Source organism: Nerophis lumbriciformis, linkage group LG02 (assembly GCF_033978685.3).
Source record: "Nerophis lumbriciformis linkage group LG02, RoL_Nlum_v2.1, whole genome shotgun sequence".
NCBI classification, from domain to species: Eukaryota; Metazoa; Chordata; class Actinopteri; order Syngnathiformes; family Syngnathidae; genus Nerophis; species Nerophis lumbriciformis.
This window is the reverse complement of record NC_084549.2, coordinates 9,963,111-9,986,088: the sequence shown is the minus strand read 5'-3', so window position 1 is coordinate 9,986,088 and position 22,978 is coordinate 9,963,111. Positions and strand designations below refer to the sequence as shown.

The 22,978-nt window shown below is 39.0% G+C and overlaps 1 protein-coding gene across 23 annotated transcripts in view; it reads left to right on the top strand.

The window, feature by feature from the left end:
* The window catches only part of kcnma1a (potassium large conductance calcium-activated channel, subfamily M, alpha member 1a), a 691,811-nt gene that overhangs the window by 589,391 nt on the left and 79,442 nt on the right, over window positions 1-22,978 (top strand). For 12 of the 23 annotated variants that reach the window (XM_061936588.1, XM_061936904.1, XM_061936748.2 and 9 more), the window contains 3 exons: window positions 5,648-5,774; window positions 13,555-13,779; window positions 17,314-17,506. In XM_061936588.1, coding sequence (XP_061792572.1) covers window positions 5,648-5,774; window positions 13,555-13,779; window positions 17,314-17,506 — 545 coding nt within the window. The remainder of the gene's footprint in view (window positions 1-5,647; window positions 5,775-13,554; window positions 13,780-17,313; window positions 17,507-22,978) is intronic. The other 11 variants (XM_061937671.2, XM_061936669.1, XM_061937063.2 and 8 more) reach the window with 1 other exon arrangement.

Genomic DNA, 22,978 nt, shown 5'->3' with positions numbered 1-22,978 from the left:
AATGTTTACACTGTACACTTTTTTGTATTGGATGTTTAGCTTTATTTTTGCACATTTTAGCAAATAAGCAATACTTTTACTTTTGTTGAAATGTTTACACTTGTTACAGAATATTTCCGTTTTGCACTTTTTTGTATTGGATGTTTATCTTTATTTTTGCACATTTTAAAGCAAAATAAGCAATACTTTTACTTTTGAAATGCTTATACTATTCCAGAATATTAAGATTTGCACTGGATGTTTACTTTTATATTTGCACATTAAAAAGCAAATAAGCTACTTTTAATTTTGTTAAATGTTAAAAGTTTTAAATGTTTACATTGTTACAGAATATTTTGTCATGTTGTTGTCAATGTTGACTGAGTGGCCATACTTTTTTTTTTGTAAATAAAAGCCATGCCTTTTGAAAAAACTGGCCTACATTTATTTTTTCCTCTTCATTTTAAATTAAAAAAAAAAAAATCGGTAAAAGGAAAAATAATCTATAGATTAATCGAAAAAAATAATCTATAGATTAACCGATTAATCGAAAAAATAATCTATAGATTAATCGATAGAAAAATAATCGTTAGCTGCAGCCCTACTATTTCAGAACACACACATTATACAAATATACATTATAAAATCAATAAGAAGACGGGAGCTCTAATTTGGGAGTCTGAAATAGGATCAGAAGTTCCTATATAAACATTGCGCACTCACGTCGCCTTTTTGTATTGATTACTGCAGCTGTGCACTGGATTCATTCACAAATACAAACTACAACTCACAAACACTTTAGAGTTAGGCTCCACCATCAGAATGTGTACTTAAACTTATAAAGATCACATGGATATTATTCAGTGAGTTGATTCACCAAAACTAACCTGTTATACAGGAGGAAAAAGCACACAGGACGTTTCAATTGTTCACAGACTGGTCGCGCTCATCAGAATGACAAGACACTTCCCGGTCAGCAGGTGATGGCATTCAATTGGGAAGAAACGCCCTACTGCCCCCTACTGACCAATGTGAATACTGATAAATGTGTAATGACAGCTCCAAAAACGAATTCAAACCACAAAATAAAATAAATAAATCAACACAAAAATGTGACACATTATGGGTGGGTCACATATGCATGTACAGTAGATGGCAGTATTGTCCTGTTTAAAAGTGTCACAACATTGCTGTTTACGGCAGACGAACTGCTTTACGGTAGACGAAAACTTGACTGCTGTTGTTGTGTGTTGTTACCGCGCTGGGAGGACGTTAAGAAACTGCCTAACAATAAACCCACATAAGAAACCAAGAACTCGCCCTCGATCATTAGCTGTTTATATTGTGGGAAAGCGGACGTGTGAACAGGCTGTCAACACGTCACTCAGGTCCGCATTGAGCTGGAGGGGGCGTGGTCTCCAGCTCCGCCTGAATTTCGGGAGTTTTTTCGGAAGAAAATTTGTCCCGGGAGGTTTTCGGGAGAGGCGCTGAATTTCGGGAGTCTCCCTGAAAATCCGGGAGGGTTGGCAGTTATGGAATAGGCTCTACTCACTTTTGACAATTTTTCAGTTGGCAAATACTATAGATACCACCAGGTACTTTTTCCACTTCCTATACCACACCGATATTGGAGCTTTGAGTATTGACCGATATGACATTGATCTGATACGATATCAGCACAGAACTATTCAACTCCAAAATGAACAGGGCCGCAGTTTCAAGAGCCCAACACCACGTAAATTGTTGGCCAACCAAAAAGTAACCCCAGTACGCTATAGCCAACATTCACCAGGAGATGGCAACAGACAAACATAGATCACTATTACATTCCTCCCCTTTTAGAAATGTGTAGAAGTTACTGAAAATAAATAAACAACCCAACCAAAAAATGCAGCAGCTCAATTAAAAAACTGTACTTAAGCCATATTCTTTTCTTTTTTTTTTTAGTACTGAACTCTTAACCCTCATTTGTAAAAAAATAACATGCTTATTATACAAACAGTATTTGTACACCTTTAACACAGATTTGTATATTGTCTTCAGAGATTCAGTTTTTTTGGTGGTACTCGAAACCTTTCTGGGTACCTGCGAAAGGGTGTTCAGCATGGTTGGAAAAATAGTGACAGAGAATAGAACAAGGATGGACAATTCAACCCTTAACTCAACAATGAGTAGATGAGTGTTATGTGTGTGTATATGTGTAAATAAATGAACACTGAAATTCAAGTATTTCTTTTATTTATATATATATAATATATATATATATATATGCATATATATATATATATACTATATATATATATATATATATATATATATATATATATATATATATATATATATATATATATATATATAAAATAAATATATATATAGCTAGAATTCACTGAAAGTCAAGTATTTCTTATATATATATATATATATATATATATATATATACATATATATATATATATATATATATATATATATATATATATATATACATATATATATATATATATATATATATATATATATGAAATACTTGACTTGGTGAATTAGATTAGATTAGATTAGATTTATTGGTCCCCTTGGGGAAATTCATTGTCACTGCCGTACATTTAAACACTAGACATTACACATCACACAAAAAAAAAATAACAAAAAGACATCATACATGACTAACACACATTTACAGGCTTGTCAGACAGGTCGGCCGGGCCTGCTGTTAAGGGCGGCTATAGCTGCAGGGATCAGGCTGTAAATATACTCCTCCCCTCTTAGCCCCGCCCCCAACCACGCCCCCGCCCCACCACGACCACCCCCCCACCCCCCACCCCCCACCTCCCGAAATCGGAGGTCTCTAGGTTGGCAAGTATGCGCAATATCCCTAAAAAAAGCTTCAAAGTGCCTGATTTTAACCATCGTTATATACACCCGTCCATTTTCCTGTGACGTCACACAGTGAAACAGCAAGGTATAGCGACATTAGCTCGAAATCAGACTCGGATTTCAGCGGCTAAACACTGTCTGATAAGATAGTTACTAACAACTATGAACTAGGTTTACAGCATATGAAATACATTTGGCAACAACATGCACTTTGAGAGTGCAGACAGCCCATTTCAGGTGCGCTAAGAACATATATTTTTCCACGATTTCAGCACTCAGGTTAACCATACCTAAATAGACACAAAATACTGCATTACACAAGACTACCCGAATGTACTCGAATGATGGAAAAAAAAAAATCTTTTTAAGCTAAATTATTGGTAAACACATAATTTACGTAAAACCGCGAGTAATGAATAAAGTTTTCATCAATTAATATATTCTGTAGACATACCCTCATCCGCTCTCTTTTCCTGAAAGCTGATCCGTCCAGTTTTGGAGTTGATGTCAGCAGGCCAGGGAAGCTAGGGTCGATATTCTTCTCTTGATCATCTTCGGTGGCATAAGGGACAGTGTGAGCCAAGACATCCAGGGGGTTTAGCTCGCTCGTCTGCGGGAACAAACTGCCGCCATTGCTTGCCGTGCTACCGAGGTCCTTTGTCCCTGAATTGCTCACACACTCCGGCAGATTCAATGGGGGTCTGGCGGCAGATTTCTTTGACTTTATCGTTGGAAATGCATCTGCTTTGAGTGTCGCAGGATATCCACACATTCTTGCCATCTCTGTCGTAGCATAGCTTTCGTCGGTAAAGTGTGCGGAACAAACGACTGACCATTTCGTCGGCTTTCCCCACAGCTTCGTATTTTGAACAAATTTCGTCCAATTTCTTGCCACTTTCGCATCTTTGGGCCACTGGTGCAACTTGTTGTGACGTCATCGCTCCGAGAGCGAATAATAGAAAGGCGTTTAATTCGCCAAAATTCACCCATTTAGAGTTCGGAAATCGGTTAAAAAAATATATGGTCTTTTTTCTGCAACATCAAGGTATATATTGACTCTTACATAGGTCTGGTGATAATGTTCCCCTTTAAAGGCCTACTGAAATGCGATTTTCTTATTTAAACGGGGATAGCAGGTCCATTCTATGTGTCATACTTGATCATTTCGCGATATTGCCATATTTTTGCTGAAAGGATTTCGTAGAGAACATCGACGATAAACGATAACTCCTTGCTTCTTGTCTGTTTAATAGTTGTCATCAGTGTTTGAACCTGACACTTTAAGTTTAAGTGGAGTGGTCATTTGCATTTTTGGCAACACCTATCGGCCACAATAAATCATTATGCCAAGCTCCTGACGTTGTAAGTTGAATGATGCGGACACGTTTGTTACTGGACACTTTTCTAATACGCTTCTGTTTTGGAGACTTTGTATATGTAAATATGTAATGATTATTTAATAGTAGTTTGTATTTACAAATATGCTGCATTGGACTGCAATATTGTTCAATTATGACACTTATGTCAAGCTTGTGTGCTAATACGTGCTTAGCTGTTGTGTAGCTGCTAGCTCCTAGTAGCCTATGGTCATACTTGCCAACCTTGAGACCTCCGATTTAGGGAGGTGGGGGGTGGGGGCGTGGTCGGGGGTGGGGCAGGGCGTGGTTGAGGGCGTGGTTAAGAGGGGAGGAGTATATTGACAGCTAGAATTCACCAAGTCAAGTGTTTCATACATATATATATATATATATATATATATATATATATATATATATATATATATATATATATATATATATATATATATATATATATATATTTATTTATTTATATCTCTACATTCTGAACATATGCAAACAAAACTGTGTTTAGATAATTGACACTTCAAACTTGCATAAATAAATATTAAGGAATATAACATAATGTGGCTTCTGAGAGCTTCAAAATGTAATAATGAATAAAATGCTAAAGTTGTTGATAAACAAGCAATTATTTTAATAATTAAATATGGTCATTTTAAATGAATTATTATGATAATTTAAAATTAATTATTTCAAATATGTTTATTTTAATGTATAATTCTAATGCCTGGATGTAATAAGGAGTCAGAAAAAATACAATTAATTTTGATGTTTTTAGCAAAATATAGTAAAAATGTATTTAGTTTTTTATTATTTTTTTAAATTAATAAATATATTTATTTGTAGGTAAGATAAACATAATAATACAATTTATCTCTAATTTGGATGATTCATTTCTTGTCACGCAGTTGCCCTCCCGTCGTGAAAAAAGGCTGTCCTCACTCAGGTCTTTCGGCTGAAAATCGGGAGATTTTCGGGAGAATATTTGTGCCGGGAGGTTTTCGGGAGAGGCGCTGAATTTCGGGAGTCTCCCGGAAAATTCGGGAGGGTTGGCAAGTGTGCCTATGGTTACCTTTTGTAAGTGACTCCAATAAAATATAAGAAAATACCAACCATGTAAGCTTATTGGAGGACATTTAGATGTTAACTGGATGTCTTTGCACAAGTAAACCGCTTGTATCGGCACTTTTTACTGATAGTTCAGATGCAAGCCGATATCATCTGATGTGTGTTGTTTTTTATGCTAATTTTGGACCAATATCAGTATCGGATCGGGACACACCCCTACCACCAGGTTCTATTACCTCGTCATCTATGGTCCATGGTTCCAAACATGCAGGGCCAGACCCAGGCAGGAACCACTACTCAAGTACTCATGAGAGACCAAACATATGAATATGTTGTTTTTTTTGTGTGTTTTTTTTTTTTTGCAGTAGACACGACCCCCTTCTAATACCTGGTAATGAACAAATTGAAAACATGGACATGAATGTGAAGAGGTATGACTCTACCGGAATGTTTCACTGGTGCCCGTCAAAAGACATCGAAAAGGTTATCCTGGTGAGTAAACCCTATGTTTTATAAAAGTATCCCTCTGCTCGAAACACACACACACACATACAAAAAAAAAAAATACTATGTATAAAAAAAAGATAGAGAACCTAACGTAAGTATGCCCAGGAGCCTCACACTTGTGATATCATCCAATCACATACTAATTAATATGTATTGACATTTCTTTCATTGCCTCTCTGCTTCAAGGTGAGTTGGTGGTTTTCTTTATATATCCGCAAATTGGCTTGAGTTTTGGAGGCATGTTTGTTATATGATATTTTAATTTTGGAAAGGAAGATAAAAAAAAAATATATACACTGTATTTCCGAAATAAGTGGCTTCCTCTCCAAAAAGGCTATGCCTCAATTAACCGAATAAAACACTTGATGACTACTTTGGTTAACTAAACCTTAATCTTGTGGCAACTTCCAAGAAAACTGCACTTGTTTTTCAATCTTTTTTTAATTTTGCACTTTAAGACACACGTATTTCCCTTTTATGTGAGTTTTAAATAGTGACCAACTGCTAGCATGAGGCAGCTAACAATGCAGATATTTAAGCTTCGACTATCGTATTTTTCCGGACTATAAGGCACACTCAAAATCCTTTCATTTTCTCAAAAATCGACAGTGCGCCTTATAACCCGGTGCGCCTAATGTACCGAATCGTTTTGGTTGTGCTTACCGACCTCGAAGCTATTTTATTTGGTACATGGTGAAATGATAAGTGTGACCGGTAGATGGCAGCCACACGTAAGAGATACGTGTGTAGACTGCAATATGATGGCAGTCACACCTAAGAGATACATGTAGACTGCAATATGATGGCAGCCACACGTAAGAGATACGTGTGTAGACTGCAATATAATGGCAGTCACACATAAGAGATACATGTAGACTGCAATATGATGGCAGCCACACGTAAGAGATACGTGTGTAGACTGCAATATAATGGCAGTCACACATAAGAGATACATGTGGACTGCAATATGATGGCAGTCACACAAAAGGGATACATGTAGACTGCAATATGATGGCAGTCACACATAAGAGATAAGTGTAGACTGCAATATGATGGCAGTCACACATAAGAGATACGTGTAGACTGCAATATGATGGCAGTCACACATAAGAGATACGTGTAGACTGCAATATGATGGCAGCGCCTTATAACCCGTTGCGCCTAATGTACGGAATCGTTTTGGTTGTGCTTACCGACCTCGAAGCTATTTTATTTGGTACATGGTGAAATGATAAGTGTGACCGGAAGATGGCAGCCACACGTAAGAGATACGTGTAGACTGCAATATGATGGCAGTCACACATAAGAGATACGTGTAGACTGCAATATGATGGCAGTCACACATAAGAGATACGTGTAGACTGCAATATGATGGCAGTCACACATAAGAGATACGTGTAGACTGCAATATGCAGGCAGTCACACATAAGAGATACGTGTAGACTGCAATATGATGGCAGTCACACATAAGAGATACGTGTAGACTGCAATATGATGGCAGTCACACGTAAGAGATACGTGTAGACTGCAATATGATGGCAGTCACACATAAGAGATACGTGTAGACTGCAATATGATGGCAGTCACACATAAGAGATACGTGTAGACTGCAATATGATGGCAGTCACACATAAGAGATACGTGTAGACTGCAATATGATGGCAGTCACACATAAGAGATACGTGTAGACTGCAATATGATGGCAGTCACACATAAGAGATACGTGTAGACTGCAATATGATGGCAGTCATACATAAGAGGTACGTGTAGACTGCAATATGATGGCAGTCACACTTTAGAGATACGTGTAGACTGCAATATGATGGCAGTCACACATAAGAGATACGTGTAGACTGCAATATGATGGCAGTCATACATAAGAGATACGTGTAGACTGCAATATGATGGAAGTCACACATAAGAGATACGTGTAGACTGCAATATGATGGCAGTCACACATAAGAGATACGTGTAGACTGCAATATGATGGCAGTCACACATAAGAGATACGTGTAGACTGCAATATGATGGCAGTCACATATAAGAGATACGTGTAGACTGCAATATGATGGCAGTCACACATAAGAGATACGTGCAGACTGCAATATGATGGCAGTCACACATAAGAGATACGTGTAGACTGCAATATGATGGCAGTCACACATAAGAGATACGTGTAAACTGCAATATGATGGCAGTCACACATAAGAGATACGTGTAGACTGCAATATGATGGCAGCGCCTTATAACCCGTTGCGCCTAATGTACGGAATCGTTTTGGTTGTGCTTACCGACCTCGAAGCTATTTTATTTGGTACATGGTGAAATGATAAGTGTGACCGGTAGATGGCAGCCACACGTAAGAGATACGTGTAGACTGCAATATGATGGCAGTCACATGTAAGAGACATGTGTAGACTGCAATATGATGGCAGTCACACATAAGAGATACATGTAGACTGCAATCGGATGGCAGTCACACATAAGAGATACATGTAGACTGCAATATGATGGCAGTCACACATAAGAGATACATGTGGACTGCAATATGATGGCAGTCCCACATAAGAGATACGTGTAGACTGCAATATAATGGCAGTCACATGTAAGAGACATGTGTAGACTGCAATATAATGGCAGTCACACATAAGAGATACGTGTAGACTGCAATATGATGGCAGTCACACATAAGAGATACGTGTAGACTGCAATATGATGGCAGTCACACATAAGAGATAAGTGTAGACTGCAATATGATGGCAGTCACACATAAGAGATACGTGTAGACTGCAATATGATGGCAGTCACACATAAGAGATACGTGTAGACTGCAGTATGATGGCAGCGCCTTATAACCCGGTTCGCCTAATGTACGGAACAATTTTGGTTGTGCTTACCGACCTCGAAGCTATTTTATTTTATTGGTGAAATGATAAGTGTGACCGGTAGATGGCAGCCACACGTAAGAGATACGTGTGTAGACTGCAATATGATGGCAGTCACACATAAGAGATACATGTAGACTGCAATAGGATGGCAGTCACACATAAGAGATACGTGTAGACTGCAATATCATGGCAGTCATACATAAGATATACGTGTAGACTGCAATATGATGGAAGTCACACATAAGAGATACGTGTAGACTGCAATATGATAGCAGTCACACATAAGAGATACGTGTAGACTGCAATATGATGGCAGTCACACATAAGAGATACGTGTAGACTGCAATATGATGGCGGTCACACAAAAGAGATAAGTGTAGACTGCAATATGATAGTGGTCACACATAAGAGACACTTGTAGACTACAATATGATGGCAGTCACACATAAGAGATACGTGTAGACTGCAATATGATGGCAGTCACACATAAGAGATACGTGTAGACTGCAATATGATGGCAGTCACACATAAGAGATACGTGTAGACTGCAATATGATGGCAGTCACACATAAAAGATACATGTAGACTGCAATATGATAGCAGTCACACATAAGAGATACATGTAGACTGCAATATGATGGCAGTCACACATAAGAGATACGTGTAGACTGCAATATGATGGCAGTCACACATAAGAGATACGTGTAGACTGCAATATGATGGCAGTCACACATAAGAGATATGTGTAGACTGCAATATGATGGCAGTCACACATAAGAGATACGTGTAGACTGCAATATGATAGCAGTCACACGTAAGAGATATGTGTAGACTGCAATATGACGGCAGCACCTTATAACCCGGTGCACCTAATGTACGGAACAATCTTGGTTGTGCTTACCGACCTCGAAGCTATTTTATTTGGTACATGGTGAAATGATAAGTGTGACCGGTAGATGGCAGCCACACGTAAGAGACATGTGTAGACTGCAATATGATGGCAGTCACACATAAGAGATATGTGTAGACTGCAATATGATGGCAGTCACACATAAGAGATACGTGTAGACTGCAATATGATGGCAGCGCCTTATAACCCGTTGCGCCTAATGTACGGAATCGTTTTAGTTGTGCTTACCGACCTTGAAGCTATTTTATTTGGTACATGGTGAAATGATAAGTGTGACCGGTAGATGGCAGCCACACGTAAGAGATACGTGTAGACTGCAATATGATGGCAGTCACACATAAGAGATACGTGTAGACTGCAATATGATGGCAGTCACACATAAGAGATATGTGTAGACTGCAATATGTTGGCAGTCACACGCAATATGATGGAAGTCACACATAAGAGATACGTGTAGACTGCAATATGATGGCAGCGCCTTATAACCCGGTGCGCCTAATGTACGGAATCATTTTGGTTGTGCTTACAGACCTCAAAGCTATTTTATTTGGTACATGGTGAAATGATAAGTGTGACCGGTAGATGGCAGCCACACGTAAGAGATACATGTAGACTGCAATATGATGGCAGTCACACATAAGAGATACGTGTAGACTGCAATATGATGGTAGTCACATGTAAGAGATACGTGCAGACTGCAATATGAAGGCAGTCACACGTAAGAGATACGTGTAGACTGCAATATGATGGCAGTCACACATAAGAGATACGTGTAGACTGCAATAGGATGGCAGTCACACATAAGAGATACATGTAGACTGCAATAGGATGGCAGTCACACATAAGAGATACGTATAGACTTCAATATGATGGCAGTCACACATAAGATATACGTGTAGACTGCAATATGATGGCAGCACCTTATAACCCGGTGCGCCTAATGTACGAAATCATTCGGAATAATTAAAGAGACTGTCAGAAAGCGACTTGAAGATGGTCTGTAAAACATCATCTACGCAACATTTTGACCAAAGAACCACCATTACATGTTATGTAGACCACAAGGAAGTCTTTTACATTTAGGAAAAAAAAACATTATAATCCGGTGCGCCTTTTGTATGAACAAAGGGGGCAGCGGGGGGTGTATATTGTAGCGTCCCGGAAGAGTTAGTGCTGCAATGGTTTCTGGGTATTTGTTCTGTTGTGTTTATATTGTGTTACGGCGCGGACGTGTTTGTCATTCTTGTTTGGTGTGGGTTCACAGTGTGGCGCATATTTGTAACAGTGTTAAAGTTGTTTATACGGCCACCCTCGGTGTGACCTGTATGGCTATTGACCAAGTATGCCTTGCATTCACTTGCGTGTGTGAAAAGCCGTAGATATTATTTGACTGGGCCGGCACGCAAAGGCAGTGCCTTTAAGGTGTACACAGCGGCGTTTTAAAAAGTCATTAATCTTAATTTATGAAACCGATACCGATAATTTCGAAACCGATACCGATAATTTCCGATATTGCATTTTAAAGCATTCATCGGCCGATAATATCGGACATCCCTAGTAATTAGTCATGAAAACAAAGGAAACGCATTGAATGAGAAGGTGTGTCCTGGCCGATAATCAGTTGACCCTTATAGGCAGGATGTATGAACCCTCATTACCTGTTTTTCACTATTTAGAACGCACAGAAAAGAAGGAAAGAGAAAGTTATGTGTTCTTGTCTCATATAGGGTTTGTTACTATTCAGTGGTCAATCGTACTGTACTGTGCAATCTACTAATACAAGTTTCAATCAATCAATCAAACCTCCTGTTGTTGAGTAAATAAAAAGCACCTCCAGCCACTTCTTGAGGAAATACAGTAATTACTACACTTTGACCTCATCTCTCCCGAACAAGATGGGTTACTTCACCTGGTACATTGTTGGTAAATCACTACATAGGAGGAGAGCTCGTACTTGAAGACATACCGTATTTCCTTGAATTAGCGCCGGGGCGGTAATTAATTTAAAACCTCTTCTCACTCCGGCGCTTACCATGCGGTGAATTTAGTGTAATGTAAATTTGAGTGTGATGTAAGGATACCATCATGAAAAGCACATTTAATAAAAAACAACAACGTTATTATGGTCTTACCTTTACTTATAAATGAAGTCCATGCGCCGCTCCTTCTGATATATACAAAAGCATCAATAACTTGTTCATAGAAGTCTTCCTTATCTTTCTCTCGATGGAGATCTTCCTTTAATTAGTACCTCCTGCTTCCATTGAAAGTCCAGTTTAGAAAACTGTTGTTGTCACTTCTTCTGCAGCCGAGTAGTCGCAAGAATGACCACCAGCGCCCTCTACCACCATGAGGCGGGAGTCATTTAATGACTCATATTTGACACACGCAGCTATATTAATAAAACATTTTTTCCAAAATAAAGCGCTTTGAAAGAAAAAAAAAGTCAGCTCTCCACCACTACAAACTAACACAATATTAATAATACGAATTGCAATTATATAATAACACAATATTGATATTGTTTATTTAAAGCGTATTTTACCATTTTATTTTCATAAATTAAGCATTTCAAGCATGTAAATAACAATACTGCAGTAGCATTTACAGTCTGTGGTGCCCTCAGGTGGTCAGGGAGAGCGTTCCACAGACTGGGAGCGGCGGGGCGGAAAGCCCGGTCTCCCATTGTTCGTAGCTTCTTAGCTAGATTATAGATTTGATAATAATAATAGATTTTATTTGTAAAAAAAAAACACTTTACATTGAGTAAACAACCTCAAAATGCTACAGTGTATTAAAAAAAATAAAAAGATAATAAATAAAAATAAAAACTAGAACAGCCTAATAGCTAGAACTAGTATGCATATATCTACATTTTTTTATTTTTTTTTATTTTTAAAGAATGGTTTTTAAGCCTTTTTAAAAAGCATTCACAGTCTGTGGTGCCCTCAGGTGGTCAGGGAGAGCGTTCCACGGACTGGGAGCGGCGGAGCAGTAAGCCCGGCCTCCCATTGTTCATAGCTTCTTAGCTAGATTATAGATTGAATAATAATAATAGATTTTATTTGTAAAAAAAAAAAAAAACACTTTACATTGAGTAAACAACCTCAAAGTGCTTCAGTGTATTAAAAAAAAAAAAAAGATTATAAATAAAAATAAAAACTAGAACAGCCTAATAGCTAGAACTAGTATGCATATATCTAAAAAAATGTTGTTTTTTTAAAAAGAAGGGTTTTTAAGCATTTTTTAAAAGCATTTACAGTCTGTGGTGTCCTCAGGTGGTCAGGGAGAGCGTTCCACGGACTGGGAGCGGCGGGGCAGAAAGCCCGGTCCCCCATTGTTCGTAGCTTCTTAGCTAGATTATAGATTTAATAATAATAATAGATTTTATTTGTAAAAACACTTTACTACAGTAGTATTGGCCACGAGATGAGTCTGACAAATGTGTTTAGAAGGTAATAAACTGAGCAGTTCTCTCCTTACTGTTCTTTTTAGCATATTCAATAGCTTGGACCTTAAATTCTACTGAATAGCTCTTTATCTTCTTTTTAAATTGATTTTAAATGATTGAAATTAGCCTCCTCCATTTTGGAAAAATGATGCCTTGAAAGGTGAAGTGTCACTGGCGACGTGACGAGTTTGCGCTAATTATTTTGCGATGCGAGTTTGACCCGGCGGTAAAACGAGGCATGCGGATAATATATACCCCTAATTCAAGGAAATACGGTAAGTAGGATATAACTCGTCTCAAAAGCTTAACTTATGAAGTTTAGCCTAAAGCCTTGCAAACTGTGACTGCTTTTGTTCAACAGATGTATGTTTTTATTCTTATTAAAGCCTGTGTAATAATTTCAATGCACATTACTTACCTTTCAGTCCACAGCATATCTGCCCACGAGTTCATCCTCTCACACCCTCCTCCTTTTTGCTCTACCCTCCCATCCTGCTTTGTGTGCCCCCACTGCAGACCCGGAGCGAGGCCTCCATGACGGTCCTGAGCGGCCATGTGGTGGTCTGTATATTTGGGGATGTCACGTCCGCTTTAGTGGGGCTGCGAAACTTGGTGATGCCTTTAAGAGCCAGCAACTTTCACTTTCACGAACTCAAGCCCATCGTTTTTGTGGGCTCGCTGGACTATCTGCGGCGGGAGTGGGAGACGCTACATAACTTCCCCAAGGTCTCCATCCTCCCTGTGAGTGCACCCGAGCTGGTCTCCGTTAGCCTCATTACGTGCACGGCCCTGACATCATTCTGTGGCTACATCCAGAACACTCTTAGATTATAGATTTAATAATATTAATATATTTTTTTTGTAAAAAAAAAAAAAACACTTTACATTGAGTAAACAACCTCAAAGTGCTTGAGTGTATTAAAAAAATAAAGATAAAAATATAAAAAATACAAATAAAGACTAGAACAGCCTAATAGCTAGAACTAGTATGCATATATCTAAAAAGAAGGGTTTTTAAGCCTTTATTAAAAGTATTTACAGTCTGTGGTGCCCTCAGGTGGTCAGGGACAGCGTTCCCCGGTCTCCCATTGTTCGTAGCTTCTTAGCTAGATTATAGATTTAATAATGATAATATATTTTATTTGTAAAAAAAAAAACACTTTACATTGAGTAAACAACCTCAAAGTGCTTCGAGGTATTAAAACAAATTAAAATACAAAGATAATAAATAAAAATAAAAACTAGAACAGCCTAATAGCTAGAACTAGTATGCATATATCTAAAAAAAAAATTAAAAAAAAAAAAAAAAGAGCTTTTAAGCCTTTAGTAAAATAATTTACAGTCTGTGGTGCTCTCAGGTGGTCAGGGAGAGCGTTCCACGGACTGGGAGCGGCGGAGCAGAAAGCCCGGTCTCCCATTGTTCGTAGCTTCTTAGCTGGATTATAGATTTGATAATAATAATAGATTTTATTTGTAAAAAAAAAAACACTTTACATTGAGTAAACAACCTCAAAGTGCTTCAGTGTATTAAAACAAATAAAAATACAAAGATAATAAATAAAAATAAAAACTAGAACAGCCTAATAGCTAGAACTAGTATGCATATATCTAAAAAAAAATTATTTAAAAAAAAAAAAAAAAGAGCTTTTAAGCCTTAAGTAAAATAATTTACAGTCTGTGGTGCCCTCAGGTGGTCAGGGAGCGCGTTCCACGAACTAGGAGCGGCGGAGCAGAAAGCCCGGTCTCCCATTGTTCGTAGCTTCTTAGCTAGATTATAGATTTAATAATAATAATAGATTTTATTTGTAAAAAAAAACACTTTACATTGAGTAAACAACCTCAAAGTGCTTCAGTGTATTACAAATAAATAAAATACAAAGATAATAAATAAAAATAAAAACTAGAACAGGCTAATAGCTAGAACTAGTATGCATATATCTAAAAAAAATGCTTTTTTAAAAAGAAGGATTTTTAAGCCTTTTTTAAAAGTATTTACAGTCTGTGGTGCCCTCAGGTGGTCAGGGAGAGCATTCCACAGACTGGGAGCGGCGGAGCAGAAAGCCCGGTCTCCTATTCTTCGTAGCTTCTTAGCTAGATTATAGATTTAATAATAATAATATATTTTATTTGTAAAAAAAAAAAACACTTTACATTGAGTAAACAACCTCAAAGTGCTTCAGTGTATTAAAAAAAATTTAAATACAAAGATAATAAATACAAATAAAAACTAGAACAGCCTAATAGCTAGAACTAGTATGCATATATCTAAAAAAAAAAGAAGAGTTTTTAAGCCTTTACTAAAAGTATTTACAGTCTGTGGTGCCCTCAGGTGGTCAGGGAGAGCGTTCCACAGACTGGGAGCGGCGGAGCAGAAAGCCCGGTCTCCCATTGTTCATAGCTTCTTAGCTAGATTATAGATTTACTAATAATAATATATTTTATTTGTAAAAGAAAAACACTTTACATTGAGTAAAAAACCTCAAAGTGCTTCAGTGTATTAAAAAAAAAAATAATAAAAAGATAATAAATAAAAATAAAAACTAGAACAGCCTAATAGCTAGAACTAGTATGCATACATCTAAAAAAAAAAAAAAAAAGGCTTTTTTAAAAAGAAGGGTTTTTAAGCCTTTTTTAAAAGCATTCACAGTCTGTGGTGCCCTCAGGTGGTCAGGGAGAGCGTTTCACAGACTGGGAGCGGCGGAGCAGAAAGCCCGGTCTCCCATTGTTCGTAGCTTCTTAGCTAGATTATAGATTTGATAATATTAATAGATTTTATTTGTAAAAAAAAAAACACTTTACATTGAGTAAACAACCTCAAAGTGCTTCAGGGTATTAAAAAAAATTAAAATAAAAAGATAATAAATAAAAATAAAAACTAGAACAGCCTAATAGCTAGAACTAGTATGCATGTATCTAAAAAAAAGGCTTTTTTAAAAAGAAGGGGTTTTAAGCCTTTTTTAAAAGCATTCACAGTCTGTAGTGCCCTCAGGTGGTCAGGGAGAGCGTTCCACGGACTGGGAGCGGCGGGGCAGAAAGCCCGGTCTCCCATTGTTCGTAGCTTCTTAGCTATATTATAGATTTAATAATAATAATAGATTTTATTCGTAAAATAAACACTTTACATTGAGTAAACAACCTCAAGGTGCTTCAGTGTATTAAAAAAAAATAATACAAAGATAATAAATAAAAATAAAAACTAGAACAGCCTAATAGCTAGAACTAGTATGCATATATCTAAAAAAAAAAAAGGCTTTTTTAAAAAGAAGGATTTTAAAGCCTTTTTTTAAAGCATTTACAGTCTGTGGTGCCCTCAGGTGGTCAGGGAGAGCGTTCCACAGACTGGGAGCGGCGGAGCAGAAAACCCGGTCTCCCATTGTTCGTAGCTTCTTAGCTAGAGTATAGATTTAATAATAATAATAGATTTTATTTGTAAAAAAACACTTTACATTGAGTAAACAACCTCAAAGTGCTTCAGGGTATTAAAAAAAATTAAAATAAAAAGATAATAAATACAAATAAAAACTAGAACAGCCTAATAGCTAGAACTAGTATGCATGTATCTAAAAAAAAAGGCTTTTTTAAAAAGAAGGGGTTTTAAGCCTTTTTTAAAAGCATTCACAGTCTGTAGTGCCCTCAGGTGGTCAGGGAGAGCGTTCCACAGACTGGGAGCGGCGGAGCAGAAAGCCCGGTCTCCCGTTGTTCGTAGCTTCTTAGCTAGATTATAGATTTAATAATAATAATCGATTTTATTTGTAAAAAAAAAAAACACTTTACATTGAGTAAACAACCTCAAAGTGCTTCAGTGTATTAAAAAAAATTAAAATACAAAGATAATAAAAAATAAAAAAAAACTAGAAGAGCCTAATAGCTAGAACTAGTATGCATATATCTAAAAAAAATGCTTTTTTAAAAAGAAGGGTTTTTAAGCCTTTTTTAAAAGCATTTACAGTCTGTTGTGCCCTCAGGTGGTCAGGGAGAGCGTTCCACGGACTGGGAGCGGCGGAGCAGAAAGCCCGGTCTCCCATTGTTTCCTAGCTTCTTAGCTAGTCTGAGTGATGATAAGAGGAGAACCCCATTAGTGCAGCCGAGACTTGACTTCAGTCCTTTAGTCCAGTTCTGCAAAGCTGCATCACTAGAATGTCGCAGCTTGAAAACTTGCTTGCTAATTTGCCAAACTCCTCGCCGCTCGCTTCTTCAATTTGTTTTTCTCTCCCTCTTGTCTCTGCCTTCTATCCTTCTGCCCCCCCCCCCTCCACTCCTCCTCCCACCCCGTAGGGTACGCCATTAAGTCGGGCAGATTTAAGGGCTGTCAACATCAACCTCTGCGACATGTGCGTAATACTGTCAGCCAATCAGAACAATATCGAAGATGCTTCACTGCAGGATAAGGAATGCATCTTGGCATCGCTCAACATCAAGTCTATGCAGTTTGATGACAGCATCGGGGTCTTGCAGGCAAATTCCCAAGGTAAGGGGCGCCCTCTCCTAGACTTCACTGGTGCCCAGAGGGGACAGGTCGCGAGAAGGGTAGTCAAAGATTTTTTTTTTAAAAAAAAAAGGAAAAATAGGGCACAACATTTGGGATATTTATAGGAGCTGTAAGGCCCGAAGTATTGATACTGTCAGTCAGGGTTTCTTCACTTTCTTCACCTTGAACCTAGAGCTGGGTGAATATACGATCGTGATTACCGTATTTTTCCGTATGTTCATTTTCTCAAAACTCGACAGTGCGCCTTATAACCCGGTGCGCCTAATTAACCGAATGATTTTGGTTGTGCTTACTGAGTTATTTTATTTGGTACATGGTAAAATGATAAGTGTGACCGGTAGATGGCAGCCACACATAAGAGATACGAGAAGACTGCAATACGATAGCAATCACACATAAAAAATACCTGTAGACTGCAATATGAGGGCAGTCATACACAATATGATGGCAGTCACACATACGAGATACGTGTAGACTGCAATATGATGGCAGTCACACATACGAGATACGTGTAGACTGCAATATGATGGCAGTCACACATAAGAGATACGTGTAGACTGCAATGTGATGGCAGTCACACATAAGAGATACGTGTAGACTGCAATATGATGGCAGTCACACATAAGAGATACGTGTAGACTGCAATGTGATGGCAGTCACACATAAGAGATACGTGTAGACTGCAATATGATGGCAGTCACACGTACGAGATAGGTGTAGACTGCAATATGATGGCAGTCACACATACGAGATACGTGTAGACTGCAACATGATGGCAGTCACACGCAATATGATGGCAGTCACACATAAGAGATACGTGTAGACTGCAATATGATGGCAGTCACACATACGAGATAGGTGTGGACTGCAATATGATGGCAGTCACACATAAGAGATACGTGTAGACTGCAATATGATGGCGGTCACATGCAATATGATGGCAGTCACACATAAGAGATACGTGTAGACTGCAATATGATGGCAGTCACACATAAGAGATACGTGTAGACTGCAACATGATGGCAGTCACACGCAATATGATGGCAGTCACACGCAATATGGTGGCAGTCACACATAAGAGACACGTGTAGACTGCAATATGATGGCAGTCACACATAAGAGATACGTGTAGACTGCAATGTGATGGCAGTCACACATAAGAGATACTTGTGGACTGCAATATGATGGCAGTCACACACAATATGATGGCAGTCACACATAAGAGATACGTGTAGTCTGCAATATGATGGCAGTCACACATAAGAGATACGTGTAGACTGCAACATGATGGCAGTCACACGCAATATGATGGCAGTCACACGCACTATGGTGGCAGTCACACATAAGAGACACGTGTAGACTGCAAAATAATGGCAGTCACACATAAGAGATACGTGTAGACTGCAATGTGATGGCAGTCACACATAAGAGATACGTATAGACTGCAATATAATGGCAGTCACACATAAGAGATACGTGTAGACTGCAATATGATGGCAGTCACACATAAGAGATACGTGTAGTCTGCAATATGATGGCAGTCACACGCAATATGATGGCAGTCACACATAAGAGATACGTGTAGACTGCAATATGATGGCAGTCACACATAAGAGATACGTGTAGACTGCAATATGATGGCAGTCACACATACGAGATACGTGTAGACTGCAATATGATGGCAGTCACACGCAATATGATGGCAGTCACACATAAGAGATATGTGTAGACTGCAATGTGATGGCAGTCACACATAAGAGATACGTGTAGACTGCAATATGAGGGCAGTCACACGCAATATGATGGCAGTCACACATAAGAGATACGTGTAGACTGCAATATGATGGCAGTCACACATAAGAGATACGTGTAGACTGCAATATGATGGCAGTCACACATAAGAGATACGTGTAGACTGCAATATGATGGCAGTCACACACAAAAGATACGTGCAGACTGCACTATGATGGCAGTCACACACAATATGATGGCAGTCACACATAAGAGATACGTGTAGTCTGCAATATGATGGCAGTCACACGCAATATGATGGCAGTCACACATAAGAGATACATGTAGACTGCAATATGATGGCAGTCACACATAAGAGATATGTGTAGACTGCAATATGATGGCAGTCACACACAATATGATGGCAGTCACACATAAGAGATACATGTAGACTGCAATATGATGGCAGTCACACATAAGAGATATGTGTAGACTGCAAAATGATGGCAGTCACACATAATATATACGTGTAGACTGCAATATGATGGCAGTCACACATAAGAGATACGTGTAGACTGCAAAATTATGGCAGTCACACATAAGAGATACGTGTAGACTGCAATATGATGGCAGTCACACGCAATATGATGGCAGTCACACATAAGAGATACGTGTAGACTGCAATGTGATGGCAGTCACACATAAGAGATATGTGTAGACTGCAATATGATGGCAGTCACACATAAGAGATACGTGTAGACTGCAATATGATGGCAGTCACACACTATATGATGGCAGTCACACATAAGAGATACGTGTAGTCTGCAATATGATGGCAGTCACACGTAATATGATGGCAGTCACACATAAGAGATACGTGTAGACTGCAATATGATGGCAGTCACACATAAGAGATACGTGTAGACTGCAATATGATGGCAGTCACACATAAGAGATACGTGTAGACTGCGATATGATGGCAGTCACACACAATATGATGGCAGCCACACATAAGAGATACGTGTAGACTGCAATATGATATATAATATATTGTACTGTGGTGTTGAATTTCCCCCAGGGATCAATAAAGTACTTTCTATTCTATTCTATTAATATATATATAATATATTATCTGACATTATCTGAAGGCTTATTTCTGAGCGACGTCTATAAACTCTCAGTACTAAAGATGCCTTTCAAGAGTGTGGACGCCACAAATTAGTGTCCTGTTCCATGCTAATTACAAGCTGCTAAACATACTTTTTTTAACGATGTCATCAACATGGCAGTGTCGTTTTTTTGTTTTTTTTCCCCATCCCTCGTCCGTCACGATACACGTCGTCTGCCAGATCGCCCGGAACAGATTGCCGTTGTTTGCCGACAAACAGGCGAATATCCCGCGCGTCCCATCAGGCCTCATCAACGTTAAAGCGTGCGGGTACAAATCAGCAGGCTGCTCCTTGTTAGTCTCTGCAAAAACCACGGCGACGACTTCCCGCGCGGGTGAGCTCACGCGTGGTCGGTGCGATCCGTGCGTACCACATGACCACTCAGAGGATAGGGTTGTAGAGTAGAGTACCGCTATACTAGTTAATCATTTTCGGTACTATACCGCCTCTGAAAAGTACCGGTCCCGCACCCTCACGTCGAGTCATTGCTTGTTTTACGAGCAGAGGAGCATGTTCGGCAGCGCACAATCACAGAGTACTTACAAACAGACACGGTGTGTCGACAGAAAAGGAAGAACGGACGCATTTTGGCTTAAAAACTAACGATAAAGGTGAAGTTATAACACTGAAACGCCCTCAGGAAGAGGTACTTTAAGACATGGCTAGCTAGTTAGCTTGCGGCTAAAGTCCATAGCTACTTCTAAATCACTAATCCTGGTCTCCATGGCAACAAATAAAGTAAGTTTCTTACAAGTGTCATCCCTGCAGGACGAGGAATAGCTAAACATGCTTCACTACACGCCGTAGCTCACTGGTGTCAAAATGTAAACAAACGCCATTGGTGGATCTACACCTGACATCCACTGTAATGATACCGAGTACAGGCACGCATCTAGTCGATACTACTATGATTACGTCGATATTTTTTGGCATCACGACATCTTCTTTTGTTTTTTTTAAATGTATATGATGTTTATAAACTCAGGAAACATGTCCCTGGACACATGAGGACTTTGAATATGACCAATGTATGATCCTGTAACTACTTGGTATCAGATTGATACCCACATTTGTGGTATCATCCAAAACTAATGTAAAGTATCAAACAAGAGAATAATTAAGTGATTATTACATTTGAACAGAAGTGTAGGCAGGACATGTTAAAAGAGAAAGTAAGCAGATATTAACAGTAAATGAACAAGTAGATCATGGGTGTCAAACTCTGGCCCGCGGGCCAAATTTGGCCCGCCATGTAATTTTACCTGGCCCTTGAGGCGATATCAAATTAACACTAAACTGGCCCGCCGATCCTCCCGGGAGTCTTCCAAACGCCAGCCAGCCCAATGAGTGCTGGCCCAGTCACATAACATGTGCGGCTTCTGCACGCACACACATTAGAATGCAACGCATACTTCATCAACAGCGATACAGGTTACACTGAGGGTAGCCGAATAAAAAACTTTAACACTGTTAGAAATATACGCCACACTGTGAATCCACACCAAACCAGAACCCTTTGCAGCACTAACGCTTCCGGGACGCTACAAGGTGTGTGTGTGGGGGGGGGGGAGGTTTGGTGGTAGCGGGGGTGTATTTTGTAGCGTCCCGGAAGAGTTAGTGCTGCAAAGGATTCTGGGTATTTGTTCTGTTGTGTTTATGTTGTGTTACTGTCACGTTCAAACACTGTGGACATCTATTAAACAAGACAAAAGGCAAGGAATCAAACAGAGACAGAATTCAATTTGGACTCAATATTGAGGAGAGACATGGCCACTGCACTCTCTGTACAGTCCTGCACCACGCTCTGACGAAGAAGGTTTTCGTCTCCTCTTTTATTCAGATGTTCAATGTTCACGCACCAACACATGTCACAGCAGGAATGGGAAGTATGTAAAACAGTCATTGTTTTCGGTCGCTTTGAAGACCAAGAAGAGGATTTCTCGGGCTTGGGCTCTTCCTGGATCCAGGTGGGGCAGGTGTTGGAGGAACAATGGATAACCCCTCCCGTCTCCTGACCACAGCGACTTCAAGAGGGCAGCGGGTCGTAAATAGCGTTGACCTCGGTTACCAAATAGTTGGAAGAGAGTTTGTGAAATACTTCAAAGAGAGTTCGTTTAACACTTCAAAGAGAGTTCCTCTGGAGGTTGAGCAGATCCTGCCATCTGTCCGTGTTGAAATCACAGTGGAGTTTTACGAGCCTTCTTCCTCTTGTTAGGCCTCGAAAGACAGCCTTCATCTTCTTATCAGGAACATAATGTAATACAACGTTTCTTTTGTGATAATTTACAAACAATTATTCCAACAGTTGCAGTGCGGATGTTCTCCCGAAATGTGTTTGTCATTCTTGTTTGGTGTGGGTTCACAGTGTGGCGTATATTTCTAACAATGTTAAAGTTTTTTATACTGGCACCCTCAGTGTAACCTGTATCGCTGTTGATGAAGTATGCATTGCATTCGCTCGTGTGTGCGTACAGAAGCCGCACATATCTTGTGACTGGGTCTGAACGATGTTAGAATGGATGAAAAGCGGACGTGACGATAGCTCGTAAAG